At 59.5% G+C, this 12,698-nt stretch overlaps 2 protein-coding genes across 2 annotated transcripts in view; both read left to right on the forward strand.

Annotated features, from left to right (window-relative positions):
* LOC113207053 (mucin-5AC-like) overlaps window positions 1-12,692 on the forward strand; it is a 27,670-nt gene extending 14,978 nt beyond the window's left edge. Inside the window, exons 2-8 of the mRNA XM_052274369.1 lie at window positions 6,649-8,820; window positions 8,900-9,319; window positions 9,402-9,986; window positions 10,062-10,377; window positions 10,475-10,584; window positions 10,665-11,324; window positions 11,775-12,692. Of these exons, the coding sequence (XP_052130329.1) occupies window positions 6,649-8,820; window positions 8,900-9,319; window positions 9,402-9,986; window positions 10,062-10,377; window positions 10,475-10,584; window positions 10,665-11,324; window positions 11,775-12,212 (4,701 nt within the window). The 3' untranslated portion in view covers window positions 12,213-12,692. The remainder of the gene's footprint in view (window positions 1-6,648; window positions 8,821-8,899; window positions 9,320-9,401; window positions 9,987-10,061; window positions 10,378-10,474; window positions 10,585-10,664; window positions 11,325-11,774) is intronic.
* LOC113207031 (guanylate kinase) overlaps window positions 1-12,698 on the forward strand; it is a 27,406-nt gene that overhangs the window by 9,615 nt on the left and 5,093 nt on the right. The gene's annotated exons all lie outside the window — the stretch shown is intronic.

Genomic DNA, 12,698 nt, shown 5'->3' on the forward strand with positions numbered 1-12,698 from the left:
GCAGGCAGACCCGCCAAGCACGCGCGCTCCACGGGCCGGCCTACCACCGCAGGGGACCTATAGCGCCGTGAGGCAGGCAGACCCGCCAAGCACGCACGCTTCACGGGCCGGCCTACCCCCGCAGGGGCCTGGGAGGCTACTCCTTCCCGAGGCGCTGGCGCTGTCGTGATGTCGTTGGGCCATTCAGTGTTAAAGTGAGCATGTGCGAGAGAGACGGGCGCTGCCCGCTGAGTTCGTGAAGTGTGAGAGAGAGCCAGGCTGCTAGTAGCGGGGATCCTGCCGTCCTGTTCCGCAGGAAATGAACTCGCCTTGAAAGTAAAATGTGAAATTAATGTCCTCGGATGGGGAGGCGGGGTGGGGCCGCTGGCCTGAGACGCCAGCCAACTAGTCGCCCCGTGGACACTTCCACTCTGGAATATGCCGTCATGTTTGTTCATTTTAAAGGCGCTTTGGTTATCATTAAGGGATTTGGCGCGGGGGCAATAACTCCCTTTTGAAGTGTACACATGATTCCCGAAATTCTTGATTCCCGGTGATTCCCGTCCGCTTATAAATATTACATAGGTTTTTCGGGGGGTTTTAGTGGTATAAAACGCTTATTTCGACTGATTTGTACTTCTTTCTCTAGTTTCCCGCTTATTCTAAGCGATTTCTACTGATTTTGATCAATTTTTATCCTGATGATTCCCAGACAGGTGTACACATGATTCCCGGAGTTGTTGCCCCCTCGGGATTTGGTTTCTTTTCGGTGGCATTTAAAACACACATCGAGCAGGAGATGGGCTTGCAATTGGAATCCTGTACTCTGCTGCAACGTGGTGGGAAGAAGTTTCAAAAGAGAGATAGAGATAGATAGAGAGAGAGAGAGAGAGAGAGAGAGAGAGAGAGAGGGAAGAGATAGGGGGAAGATCACGACCCTCGTGTAACCCAGACCAGAGCCAGCATGAGGGACCCACACAGGCTGTGACCTTTAGCGCCCGGTCCGGCCCGCGCGGCCGCCGCACTCTCCACTCGGACATCCGGGCGGACAGCGGACAGACGGACGGAACGACAGCCGGGCGGACAGACACACTGCGGACTCACCGCAGATTATTGTCTCGCGGCGGCCTAACTACAAATAGTCGCATTCCGCATCCCCCTCCGTGCTGCAGCGGGCTCCGGATAAAGATGTATCGTGAGCGGTCTGACACCCATAAAGGTAATTTATAGGTCTGGCGTGGGGGGCAGCAGCGGGGCGGACCGCGAGGCGAGGGGGCGGCCCAGTGTCGGAGGTGGAGGCGTGGGGCGGAGAAGGAACTTTTGGCCTGTTTGAAATACCATAGGTCTGTTTCCGTTCGTTACACTATTCACTGTGAAAATTATTTGGAGGTTTCTCTCTATGAGGTTTTAGTGTTACAATACGATGGATTTCAAATTGTGAAGAAACAAAATAACACATGAATAGGCACTAGGTTTTGACAAAGTTAAATGGCATGTCGGATATGTCGTAAGTGTCATGAATTTCGTGAATTTACAGCGGCGTTTGTAAATCGTAAATTTCAACAAGTAATGTGAGTAAATTTTGATTCGATTCAAAAAATATTTTTTACCGTACCAGGGAGAAAACAGCTTTTTTAAAAAATCGAAACCACTTTCATTATGTTCTAAACTGTGTTGTGTTGTACCGTCCTCGTTGTTGTTTGGGCGGTGAGTGCCGAGGTAGCGGCACACCGTGTCGCCGCCGCGGAGCGCCTTCTCTCACACCCTCGTGCATCGCGACCAGTTCGGCGGTAATGAGCCGGAGTCTATCGCAGCCGGCCAGTCCGGTCCAGAGAGCCCTTGCCGAGCCGCTGCTGGCCGGGCGCACGCCGCGCCACGCCGCGCCACGCCGCGCCACGCCACGGCGCTAGTGCAGCGGGCTGGAACAGGTAGCCACGCGCCGCGCGCGCCACCCGCCACTGCGCGCCACCACCGTTGGAGCCAATTGATGGCACTTAGGTTACGGCCAATGTTCGAGTCGCGCGCGACTCCTCTCGACTCTGCCCCGTCAGGTCGTTTCGTTACTTAATACTTACTTCGCCGTATAATAAAAAGTTTGTGTGTGCACGTTATTGTTCGCTGAGTGTCGTCTGGTCAAACGAAATGATCTCAATTGTCAAGGTATGGATACACTCTCTGTTAAAAGCGGTTCAGAGCTTACAGAGAATTTCACCGCACGGTTTCTTAGAAAGAGCTGCTCTTTAAGATTTACAAAGGATTTGAAATATTTGTAAAACAAATATATCCGTTGTGTATCGAAGGGTTTTGCTTATTTGTATTACAAAGAGCACTTATCTGCCCATCTCCATTTCTTTTTGATATGAATAGTGCTCATTGTAAGGAAATTAGCGTGCGTAAGTTACACCGTAAACTGTTTCTGTGTTCAGCCGAAATGTAATCGCTGAGCTTTCAAGCCTCCACGCTCGATGGTTCCACCGAATTTTATTTACAATCACTGGTTTGAATCGCTTTAAGAAGCCAAAAGCCAACAGAGCTCACTTTGCCGTGAGCGGAATGTGGAAGCTTTTAGCGTCAGTGGTCTTGGACGTCGGCGTCCGTATATATTAATGCACACGCGCCTTCTGTCGCTTCTGCGTGTGGTGTGTGGGCTCCACTATTACAAGTGCAACTCTTGGCGCTTTCTTTGCAGTTGGCGTAAGGCTTGGCACGTGGCTCCAGGGTGGGCCCGTGGCCAGCTGAGCTGACTCGTGTTACGCGCAGGCGGGCTGATGGCATCGGGTTGGCTAAACGTAAACAGTAAACCTTTCCTTACATTATTTCAGAATATCCAAAATATTTTATACAAGCACATATACATCGGAAACTGTATACTCCATCGTAGTCATCAATGAGTTTGAGATTAATAAATTGAGTTACCAATACCAATTATTGTTTTTTGAAGGCAACTTCGGTGGAGGATTAAATCCGCATTCATCTCCTCCCTTTTCGCTACACCCGCTTTGAACAAAGTGATTCGTCGTTTATTGGTCAGACAAATACGGAGAAAGTTAATTAGGTGCGATCCCCATGCCCCCAAGCGAGCCGCCCCGGCCCGTGGGTCCCGACCCGTTCAGGGATTAGCAGCGGGCGTGGCGGGGCGGGGTTGGGAGGGGCGGGGAGGGAGGACGGGTCTTATCTCGACGGTGGTCTGCTCTTCGATTGAGCGATTAATTAATTGGCCGAGCAATGTAATCATTAATTCAAGTCGGTAAAATGCTTTTGCCTGATATTTCAGAAAAGGTTAGGGGCACTGCGCGAGAAGCGGGGGGAGAGAGAGAGAGAGAGAGAGAGAGAGAGAGAGAGAGAGAGAGAGAGAGAGAGAGAGAGAGAGAGAGAGAGAGGTATGCTGCGTGAGAGGTGAGAGAGAAATAGATTTGGAAAGAGAGGAGGGAGAGGGGATGGGGGTCCGGTCCTCTAAAGGCCATAAACTTGTCGTCTGCTGTTCGCTCTTGCCCTGAGTGGAACTTTCATCTTTCGTTCCAAAACTATATAATGACTGGCTTCTGCCAGTTCGCCCCTATGAATCTCTCGCGCTTTCACGACATCGGGAAAATAAACATCGACAACTCTTTAATATTTATTGTTGTGGAACTGTTGGACAGAACATTTCTGGTGAGTTTTTAAAAACAATAAAGACAATTGTCCAACTAAGCGTATTAATCATGAAAAGACTGAAATAAAGAGCTATTCTTTTTAGGATACTTTTCAACAAGAAATTCTCTGTGACGTCCTCTGACAACACTTTTAACTTTTCGCACACGTGCATCGAGTCGAATCATCTAGGAAAAAACCCATAACAAGCCTTCGACAGCTGGTAGGCATGTATAGAAGAGGGAGGGTACTGATGCTTGTCTAGCAGTTCGGACGCACAAGAGACGTAACTCGTCGCCGGCCCAGGCTCAGTTACGCCCGCCGGGCGGCTGTGCGTCGCGAGTAATGTGTCTTTAGAGCCCATTCATGTGCCTGGGCTCGGCTCGGCCGTACGCACAGCCAGTGCGCCACCTGCTGCTGCTGTTGGTGGGAATGGCCGGCCGTTTAGATCTCCCCGCCGAGATGGCGCGCGGCCGCCGATGAGATTAGCAGGACGAGTTCGATTTGTGCGACCATTTTCTGCCCCCCTCTGCTGCGCGGCGCGTTACCGCGAGCATCGGCTGATGCGCATCTCCCGACCGAGACTCATTCAATGACGCTGCTGGCCGCATGTGTGCGCGCGATGCTATGCACGAAGGACTATCTGAGCAACCTTTAGGCTTCTTTATCCTTTTGATACTGTTGCAGTTAGTTTTCCATTGCTTGACTTGAGTTGCACCTTACAGCATTAAATGCCCTCTTCTTGTGGATCGTCCAGAAATTATGTACGTTTTTGTCAGATTAATTCGCCAAATTACGTGTGCTCAACGCCTGCGAGATTCGAGGTAGGCTACCCCGCAGTACACGCGTGCGTTGCAGGCGGGACGTTGCCTACCTACCAGGCGCTATGAGAGCTTGCAGACGGCAAACTGCTTGGCAGGTTGGATGATCCCTTCGCGCTGACCTCTGGGTGGCCATCTCGAACGCCCCTTATGTTAGCCCTCCCCAGGGGGGTCTCCTCGCCTGAATCTTTTTTGCTACCGGGGGTGCGCGTCGCGCGGGTGGGGGAACCCAGAGGTGGACCCCACGGAGGGGGCCCCATCACCCCAAAGGGGCTTCGCTCCCGGCGACGACACAGCATATCCACTTTCTCCGGCTGATGGCCGATTGCACGAGACGAGCAGCGCTACCGCCTCCCGCGGGCACCGCGTCCAGGTCCAGGGTCCGGCCGGAGCGAGGGGCGCGGGGTGGGCGCCGCCCGGCGCTGCCGGCACAGCACAGGTCCCGTTCCAGGGCTCGTCATGAGGAGGGGTATGCTTCTGGCAGCTCTAGTCGTGGCTTAAAAACTGCTCGGCTATCAAAGAAAATATTAGGTGTAGGTAGCCCTTTCCCGAGAGATCATTTCCCGATGGGAGGGGAGCGGTGGTGATTCGCGATTCACCCCTGTCGCCCACTCTGCGTTCAGTGTTGTGCTCTAAGGAATTACAACATTTTTGCCGGCACAGCCCAGTAGCACTCGAAAACGAAAAGAAAAGAAAACAACAAAAAACATGGAGATGACATTCTTGTGAGGCATACTTGCCCTTGTCGCCGCCGGTCGCGGGTGGGGTCGTCGTCGCTTTCATGCGCCGCGGAGTCCCCGCGGCGTCATCGCGTCGCCCACGTCGCCGAGCGAGCTTGTTACTTTAGTTGGCGGCGCGGTGCAGCGCGCGGCGGGGTGCGGGCGGCGCGGCCCGGGCCCGGCGACATATCGCGGCGGCAGATCCTCCCACGCGTGCGCGTGCTTCTGCCGCCGGGCCGGGCCGGGCCGGGCCGCGGGCGCGGTGGCGGCGGGTGGCGCGACCGCGACGTACTCCCGCGTCCGCGATGGTGGAGAACAAGAGGAGGAGCTCCGTGAGCGGGCCGGGCAGAGAAAACGAAAGGAAAGTTACCCACAGCCGCCCCGACGCACCGGCACCCGTGGCCACCTCCACGAGATAAGACGAGCAGGGATCGCTCACAAGCTCGGTTTTATATTTCGGCGCCAACAGGTTGTTTGCGTTTTATGGCCATCTATTCCTCCAAGCGTTCGAAAACACCACATTTATAAGACACGTCTAAAGTTATTCCAGGTCTAGTTTAGGACAATGCAGACGTCAACGACGTCGCGGGTGGTCACAATGATGTACTATGTGAGGTCTCATGAGTGCACAAAGTGCTGGCCTCGGTGGTCATGAAGGGATCACTATGAGGTTTCTGTGATCGGCAAAAATTGCAAAAATGTTTTTTCTCTGTAAGTGTTGGTGTCCAAGCAGAGCAGCCCGTCTTTCTCCTACCCCTTGCTATTTTCTCCAGCAATGTGCGTTGTCCGTCGTTCATCCGCGTGCCCGCGTGTTAGAACGGAGAGCGGGGCTCGCACTGGGCTTCCATGGAATACCAGAGTGTCGCGCCTGTCTCGAAACGGAAAGTTTATATAAGAAAAGCGAAGGTCTTTTGCCGCGCGCGTAGAACGCCCCTGTCACAGCTGGACAGCCCCTGGACAGGGCAGGAGAGTCCAGCTGGACTGGATATGGCACTACTTTGTGCTGTGTGTCCGCGGAAGGTCCGGATCCCGGCTACCGGACACCGCCTGTCTCTCAACTGCTGGAGTCCGCTAGAGTCCGCAGCCCGCTCGGGTAGGCCTATGGGGGGACTGCAGTGTATTGTTTCTGAGCCGCAGGCACGGCACGCCAGCCGTCGCTCACGCTGGATTTACTCGATATCTCCATCCGAGCAGCTTAAATTCCAGCCCACTCCTGGCGCGGGGACATGTTTATGGCAGCTCTGTCACGATCCAAGATGGAATGGTATTTGCTGACGGGGCGGCCAAAGCAAAGCGATATTAGCTGAGGTCCTTTTCTCTCGGTCCTCTTTGCAATTAGGGGCGTCCGCACCGCACCGTCCTCAATGTGTGAGAGAGAGAGAGAGAGAGAAAGACTGCTCACGAAGGAATGCTCTGTGCTCTTTCGCATCAATAATTGTTTGGAGAAAATAAAAATAGATTGGTGACATTGTTTTTATGAGTGTGCCCTCTGCCCGCAGGTGGTGCTCCTTGCCGCGCTGGTCCTGGCCGTGCAGGCCAACGCACACAACCACAACCGGCACTCGCCCCGGCCCGCGCGCCACGTCAAGCGGCACCTGGAGGAGTTCCTGGAGCCGCCGCCACCGCCGCCGCCGGGCAGGGGGGCGGCGTCCATCGGCGCGGCCGTGGTCCGCAGCAGGAGGGGCAACGCCCCCGGGCCCGCCCCCGGCAACGCCGCCTCCGGCCCGGCCCCCGGCGGCGCCGCCTCCAACCCGCCGTCGCTCAGCCTGGGCGAGCGCATCGCACGCTGGTTCTACGCGGGGCCCAACGACGGCCCCGGACTCGGCAAGCAGCACGGCAACAAGGGCGGCCCGCTGACCAACGAGACGCCCACCATGGTCGGGCTGTCGCCGCCGCCGCCGCCCCCGGGGGCTGCCGTGCCTGCGCCGCAGCAGGGCCCGCCTCTGACCGCGGAGGCGGCCGCGCTGTCCGAACAGAAGCCACCGCCCGCGCACCCCGTGCAGCAGCAGCAACAGTCTTCCGCGCAAGTGGACCAGCACGCCAGCGGCACGGAGCACCACGCGCAGGGCTACCAAGGCGGCGGTGGTGGTGGCGGCGGCGGCGGTGGCGGCTACGGAGGCAACCAGGGCGGCTACGGAGGCCGGCAGCAAAACTACCCGGTGCTCATGCCGCAATCGTACATGCGCACGACGGACTGCAACCCGTGCAACAACGTGCCCTGGATCCCCATGTCCCGGGCGCAGCCCGACACACGCGACAACGGCCCCCAGGACAGCTACGGGCCGCCGGCCGCGGGCGAGGCCTGGGGCCAGGCCTCTGACGCCGTGCCGCTGGCGCACGCGCCCATCGCCTTCCCCGCGCTCCACAAGGGGCCGCTGCCGCCCATCTTCCCCGCCGAGGACTTCACCCACGTGGCCCCTGACCCGCCCCCGCAGCCCGTCGGCCTGCGCGACCACCTGGTGCCGCCGACGCCCGAGCACGAGTCGGTGGTCTTCACCATCAACGAGGAGACCCCGCCGCCGCCACCGCCCCAGGTGGAGCAAGCCGGCAATGAGCTGGATGGCGTCGGCGAGCTCAAGTCCGCCCCGGACCAGGTGCACCAGGGCACCCTGCAGCACCACAACGTGCACCACCAGCAGCAACAGCAGCAGCAGCTGCAGCAGCACGCCCTCGCGCAGCACCAGGTGTCGCCCCACTCGCACCACCACCACTACCAGCACCACGGCCAGCACGTGCACCACCACCACGTGCCGCCGCCGCCCAACAGCCTGCACCAGCAGTCCTACAGCGCCAGCCTGGCCAAGGGCGCGGCCCACTCTGGCGGCGTCGAGCTGGTGCAGAGCGTGCCTATCGCGTCGTACCTGGCCTCCATCGAGTACCCCATGACGTTCATCCAGTCGCCGCTCATCGAGATCCCCGTCAAGAGCGCGCCCTTCCAGACCGCCCCGCACGGCTTCGTCCCGCAGCAGGTGCAGACGCAGGCGCAGCCGCAGCAGGTGCAGCCGGTGCAGCAGCCGTACCAGGTGGTGGCGCCGACCCCGCTGAGCAGCGGGGTGCACTCCGTGGACCACGTGGAGACGCACGCCGGCGCGCTGCCGCTGCAAGGCGAGTCGGCGCAGCAGGCCCCACACGCACCCCGGCTGTCGGACTCGGAGTCCTCGGCCGCCATCCAGCACACGCATAACCTGGCGCCGCCGTGCCGCCACTACGCGGCCGCGCTCGCCGCCGCGCAGGCGCAGATCCAGGCGCACGAGGCCCAGCGGCAGGCCAGCGGCGGCTACAGCAGCGGCGGCGGTGGCCTCCAGGAGCACCACGAGGACGCGGCGACCGCCAACTCGCAGAACTCTCACGCGTACGCGCAGGAGGTGGCGCACTTCGAGAGCCACAAGGTCACCGGGCCGACGGCGTCGCCCAACAACTACCGCCACCTAGAGGACGCCTCGTCGCCATCCCCCGTCTGGTCGTCCAGCACCGCGTCGCCGGCCACCAGCGCCTGGGACACCTCGGCCGCGGCCACCGTCACCGCCAACGGCGCCAGCGGCTACTCCGCGCCGTCCGCGCCGTCCGCCCCGGAGACCGCACCCTCGGCGCCCGCCGCACCCAGCGGCAAGAAGAAGACGAAGCAGATACAGATCATCGTGCCGTACACCATCGACAAGGAGAGTGGACAGGTCAGTATGAAACTTTTGCCTTCTTATTTGGGGTTACATAATGTTTAACGAGGCGTTTGCTCCGCCCCCTACCCCACAGGTGCGCCTGCACAGCGAGCTCATGCCCGACGAGCTGTCCGGCGCGGGCGCCGAGGCCGAGGGCGTCCTCTCGTACACGCCGCCGCCGGAGCTGCCGCCCTCCGCCCTGGCCGAGCTACCCTCCGGCCTCGAGGCGCTCGTGCAGCAGACGGCGCGCAAGGTCCCGCACGGCGTGACGCACGTCGCCGCCAACCACCAGCACCATCACCAGCCGCAGGCCCAGGAGTCCGTCGTCGTGGCCGAGCTGAGCCCGACGCCCTGGCAGGCGCAGCAGCAGGACAAGAGCCCCGTGTCCGCGGCCGACCCCTTCGCCGGGCTACAGCACATCTTGGCCACGGACCTGCGCACCCTCCTCCGGAACGAAGAGGACTCGGTGGACCGGCTACGATTGCAGAAGAACATTGACAACTGGACAGCTCAGGTAACATTCCACACTTCCATAGCTGCTGTGCATAGCTTAGTGCGTATGTAACGATTGTGCTGTTCTCTCTTCAACCCAACAGGAGTACTCGTCACTCAAAGCGATCAGAGACACTGAAGGACAGGAGGCCAACCCCGGCATCGTCACGTTCAACTTCACGTCCACGACGGCGTCTGTCGGCACCTCCCCGTCGGCCGCCGCTTCGCCTTCCTCTGCGCACGCCAAGCTTATACCGTCCAAGAAAATCCCCAAAGAGTACCTTACGACCACGCCCCTGTCCGTGTCCACCACGCCCGTGACTCCGTCGCCCACCTCGAGGTCACCCACGTCCAGGTCGCCGTCGGCGCTGTCTCGCAAGAAAGAGGCGGCTGCGGACACGACCAAACGCCCCGCCAAGATACACCACGTGAGGAAGAACGTGACCAGGGACGACCGGAGGACCAAGAACGGTTGGACACTGGTGGAGAACCTGGTTGTGCCTGGGCCCACCACAACCACGGTCACCAGCACCACCTCCAGGACCAGCACCGCGGCTCCATCGACCAGCGCCATTCACCGCAGCACCACCCCGGCGCCCGCCACCCCGGACAACCATCGCTCCTCCGACCAGACACGCGCGCCCTGGGAGCGCCTGCAGGTGTCCATCTCGCCACTCACCAGAGAGAAGGTAAAAGGCTGTGCTGTTGCAGGTGTCACCCCGCTCTGTCCACCCGCGCTCACCCGCCGCGCCTTGCTGTTCCAGGTGTACGTCGTGACCCCGCTGAGCACGTCGGCCGGCGAGTCCACCTCCGAGAGCCCGGCCTCTGCCCCGACCAGCAGTGGCGACGGCGGCTCCGAGACGACGACCGGCGACGGCGCGACCAAGTCCGTCAACATAAACGACCTGAGCCCGTTCCGAAAGTGGATGGACGTGCCTAGCACGACGCCGGGTCCGGCCACCTCCTCTACACAGCACACCCGGGCGCGCTTCTCCATCCGGCCCACGCCGGGCTGGCCCAAGCCGCGCCCCGTCGGCTTCAGGAACACGGCCAGCACGGCCACCGCGGAGCGCCTCTCAGGTAGACACATCGGCCCGAGTGCATGATCTCCCACTTCAGTGTACGGATTGTTTCGGAGCCTGGGTTTGTTTTTACCACACATGTCTGTCCTGCCCAGGTGCGGACACCACCACGACGACGACTGCGGCGGACAAGGACGTGACCAAGACCTCCTCCAGAGCGACTCCGCGGGGCTTCGCTGTCGAGACCATCTCAGGGCACTCCAAGGTAAGCGGCCGTGCTCAGGCGTCGTGTAGATCCCTCTTTGTTGAGTACCGGGCGTACAGCAGCGGTTCTTTGTCGTGCAGGTCTTCACCGCCACCACTTCAGCGTGGTCCAAGAAGAAGGCCGTGGACTCGGACACGAAGAAGACAACGACTGTCAAGCCCACCACGGCGAGCGTAGCCGGCACGGTCGGGTCCAGGACAACCCGCGCGCTCAAGGCCGACAAGGCCGCCGACGGTGACGACGCCGTCGAGGTGGTGACGGCGGCGCCGCTCGTGGCCGCAAACCACAACCACCACGTCGACCTGAGCGACATCGACGCGGAGGCCAGCGCGAGTGTGCTGCATCGGCACGTCGCCCAGCTCACTCCTCTGGGGGCGGTCGTCCTGAACCCGTCCACGCCGTCGCCTTTTACAACCACGACCACCGAGGAGAGTGTCGAGACCCCAACCACCGCCGCAGTCGCCGACGGCCCAGAGATCATCATCGTTGAGGGGCGCCGGGAGACGTCGACCGCACCCACCACCACGGAGGCGACGACCACGGAGGCCTCGACGACGCCGGGCACGACGGAAACGTCCACATCGGGGCCCACCGTCACCGAGGCCACATCGTCCCGCACCACACGTGCCATCAAGACCATCGGCCGGCGCCCGGACGGCTCGCGGTACATCCTGTCGGAGGACGAGGCCAAGCAGTTCAAGCAGCAGAACGGCCTAGCAGCACAGCGCACTAAGCTGCAGGTGAGGTTTACAACGCAAAACTTGGCAACGATTTTTCATAAAACGGGATAAACTTGTAAATACCAGGTGGTGCAAGGTACTACCACTATACCCACCCGGGGTGACGCGTTAACGTTCCTGTGCCCCTGCAAGTGAGGCGGAGCCGCAGACAACCGACAGCAGGGCGGGCCACCGGCGCCACGCAGGTGCGTGGCGGGATGGCCTACCCTGCGCTTTGCAGGCGCTATCTGCTACACACTCGCCCTGGCACACGCTCTGTAGTTGATGATCAATTTTGAACATTTTCCTCTCAGGGTGCCATTTTTTTTTTCTCGCGTCACCTCGGGGAACGTTCAAAGTCGGCGAGTGTGCGTGCACTACAATTGCGCATGCGGGCGAGGCAAATCAGTCGTTACCTTATTGGTGCTCCGGATAAATGTTGTAACCTGCTGTTGATGTGACTGCCCGCAGGCCGTTTCAACGCCCAAGAAGTACGAGTCGCCCCCGCCGAGGCCCAAGCCGCAGAAACAAGCGGCGGTCACCGACGCGCTGTTCCGGCGCAAGCCGAGCCGCCGGCCCGCGCACCTGGTCATGACCCCCGACCGCGGCTCCTATCTCTGGAACTTCTCCGAGTTCTCGGGCACGTCCCACGAGGACATGGCCGAGGACGACGTGAGTGCCATCAAGCGTGTCGTCGTGGAGCTCAAGAAGGAATCATCACCCGCACCATCGACGACCTCGTCCTCGTCCCTGTCCCCTTCCCCGTCCCCTTCCCCGTCCCCATCCACGTCACACGCGACGTCAACGACGCCGTCGTATACTACCGCAAACAACACAAGTAGTAGTAGCAACAACAGCAGCAGTGTCATCATCAGCAGCAACAGCAGCACAGTCGTGCCAGGAGCATGAGAACAGCCTTCCTTAGGACCCCGTGCCGCCGCGGTGCGGAGTGTGGCACAGCAAAGCGAGGTCCTGGCGCGGAGCTGCCGGTCGTCGTGGACTTAAATCTCATTCCACATTTCCTTCTAGTCGGATTCGGTGGTTTTATACCCGCTGTCCATAGCGTCATATTTATTATGGGAGGAAGGAACGTGTCGGAGGAGTGAAGAAAAGACGCTCCTGAAGGATGGAGATTTAATCGGATTGGTGCCCGGTACCGGAATTAAATCATGTCCGCACGGAACCTCTCTTTGACACCCGGTAGCCCTCTGCCAAACCCCTTGTTTCTAGTATGTGATGGAGATTCTAGCAGCTCTTAGACATGTGTATTTCAGTCTCTGAACTGACACCGTGAATGAGATGACGGGCCAGCAGTTTCTCTAAGAAAAAAAAATATTGGGAAGGCAGATTGAGAGATAGGAACCTTTCTTCAATCTGCCATTTCAAAAGTTGATT

The sequence above is a fragment of the Frankliniella occidentalis genome, unplaced genomic scaffold, assembly GCF_000697945.3.
Source record: "Frankliniella occidentalis isolate FOCC.00 unplaced genomic scaffold, Focc_3.1 Scaffold382, whole genome shotgun sequence".
Taxonomy (NCBI): domain Eukaryota; kingdom Metazoa; phylum Arthropoda; class Insecta; order Thysanoptera; family Thripidae; genus Frankliniella; species Frankliniella occidentalis.